The sequence below is a fragment of the Mandrillus leucophaeus genome, unplaced genomic scaffold (assembly GCF_000951045.1).
Source record: "Mandrillus leucophaeus isolate KB7577 unplaced genomic scaffold, Mleu.le_1.0 Scaffold366, whole genome shotgun sequence".
Lineage (NCBI taxonomy): Eukaryota > Metazoa > Chordata > Mammalia > Primates > Cercopithecidae > Mandrillus > Mandrillus leucophaeus.
In genome coordinates, this window is record NW_012103876.1 from 1360459 (window position 1) to 1362741 (window position 2283).

The window sequence follows — 2283 nt, forward strand, 5'->3', positions numbered from 1 at the left end:
CACACAGGGTGTTATGTGACTTGAGGGATAAAATGAAAGTGAAAATGCAAGACACATGCACAATGCTGCGAGCTGCATTTATTGTATATGTATAAACCACTCCCAGCCAGCGCCTGTCAGGGGCCCAGGACACTGTCCAGTGGGGCCAAGGAGCCACATTGCTGGGCGCATGCCCCACACCCTGGCTACCCAGCAGCAGTGCCCAGCATCCCTGAATAGCAGAGCAGCCAGGGCCCCAGGGGTGACTGTCCCGGAAGGACCTACAGGGGCATGGGGCCAAAACTGGGCCCTGCACCTTGTTTGGCCTGCAGATTTGATTTCTGAATTCGTTTCTGCCAACAACTTAAAAAATCAGGACATCTCGCATACAAATCTGTATCTCTGGCTTCTCCAGATTTCTGGCATTAGGCCTGTATTCCCACACCAGAGCAATTAGCTACATCTGAATATGGCAGCGGCCACTGTCAGATGGGGACCCGTGCTCTGCCCCCATCCTCACCACACTCTATCGGCCTCAAGGTAAGTGGCTGTTACCGACTAGCTTGTGAGAACTTTCTCTCATCACGATGTCTTTGTCTCCAGCAACAGACGTAAAGTCACAGTGAAGCAGGCTCCCAACTCAAGGGCCTGTTTCATCCGTTTACACCACCTACGTGGACCCAGGGGCGTCTGACTTTGAGATCTCCGGATGAGCCCAGGCAGGGGGCGGCAGGATCACTCCACACATACCCCTTCACATAGCTGATGAGGCGGAGCTGAGGGCAGCAGTCAGCCTTCCCAAGCCTGAGCCAGTTGGCTCTTGAGAAATTCCCAAATTCTCGGAAGCCCGGGGCGCTAGTAGGCAGGCACAGGCTCTACCACAGTGAGGTTGCAGGAGGAAGCCAGACCCACGGAGTGTGGGGCTGGCGCGCCCTCTAGTGCCCATCAGGCAGCTCTGCAGCCACGGCGAAGATGCTGAACTTGATTCCTAGGAATCAACCATCCAGAGCCCCCAAACAGGCTCCCCCCAGTCCCATGGCTTCCAGCTACTTCTTTTGCAAAACTGTCCTGACCCCAACCCACCCCTCAGACCCTCTCCTGGGCACTCTACTCCCACCGCAGTCCCCAGCAAAGCCGCTCTTCCCAGGCTGCACCCTCTTCAGAGTGGGGTCCAGCCTCCCCACCCTTCAGGTCCCTGTGCTGCACTCCAGGTTGGCCCGCAGCGGCCTCGAGGTGCAGGGAATAACCTGCAGCGGCAGGAGAGGCCAGCTCCCAGTGTACAAGCGTCAGGCGGCACTTAGGTGAGTAGCACGGGCCAGCTGGGGCCCTCGGTGACTGGGGAGGCAGTGTCCCAGGTAGTGCTGCCACTGAAGAGCCGGCGTAGTCAGGTGGTCATTCTTCAAGAGAAGCTGTGGGTCTGGACGCTTATGTGAAATCTACCAATTTTTAAAGGTTGGCTCAGGGTATAAACCACCCAGGCCAAAGAAAGCATGTCGGCTGGGTGGGGCCAGGCCAGGGGACCCAATCACAGAGTTCTGCTGAGGCCCCGCCGTGGACAGGACCTCGGAAACGGTGGGTGTAAGCCAGTGGTTTTCAAAGTCATCATTCCATTTGCTCCTGAGAGGCAAGCAAGAGAAAGAAAATTCTGGGACCCATTTCAGAGTCTGGGACACTGAGGCTGAGGTGGGTTCCTGGCAGGCTCAAAGTTACAGCTCATAGAAAAGAGTGCTCTGAAGCTGCGTGAGGCGGTGGCTGGGGCAACGCGCCCCATACAGCTGTGCACAGAAAGGTGCATCCCAGCATCGGGGGTGGGGAACGGGGGCCCTCCACACAGCGCCTCCCACCCCGCTTGGCCTGCACCCTCTGAGCTGCGCCCTTCCCAGTCCCCTGGAGAGCCCACCACCCCAAATGTAGCCGAGACGGTGGCTCCCTGTGCACGTGTGCCTGCATGTGTGTGTACACACGCACACAGGACAAGCGGCCCAGAGGCACGGCAGCTTTCTCCGTGGGTGGACAGCACAGCAGCTCAGGCAAACCCCTCAGGGCTCAGTCCCAGCAGGAACGCCTCCTGCAGCCTTGCCCATCACGAGTATAGGAGGAGGGTCCTGGGGGGCCCCCCAGAGGCCTGGGTAGGCCGGGCATGTGGCCATGGCCTGTGGCGGCCTCACCAGTTGGCTTTCACTGCCTTGATGTCACTCACGAGGTTCTGGGCCAGGCAGATGCCAAAGATCTGTAAGACAGAGGACAGGTGAGGGGAGAGCAAGGGCAGCCCCGGCAAGGGGAGGGGCACGTGGGGCCACAAGC

The 2283-nt window shown here is 58.8% G+C and overlaps 1 protein-coding gene across 4 annotated transcripts in view; it reads right to left on the reverse strand.

Annotated features, from left to right (window-relative positions):
- Positions 1-56: 56 nt before the first annotated feature.
- TSPAN17 (tetraspanin 17) overlaps positions 57-2283 on the reverse strand; it is an 18046-nt gene continuing 15819 nt past the window's right edge. For 3 of the 4 annotated variants that reach the window (XM_011989991.1, XM_011989990.1, XM_011989989.1), the window contains exons 8-9: positions 2148-2209; positions 57-1596 (exon numbers count right to left, since the gene is read on the reverse strand). In XM_011989991.1, coding sequence (XP_011845381.1) covers positions 1416-1596; positions 2148-2209 — 243 coding nt within the window. In that variant the 3' untranslated portion in view covers positions 57-1415. The remainder of the gene's footprint in view (positions 1597-2147; positions 2210-2283) is intronic. The other variant, XM_011989992.1, reaches the window with a different exon arrangement.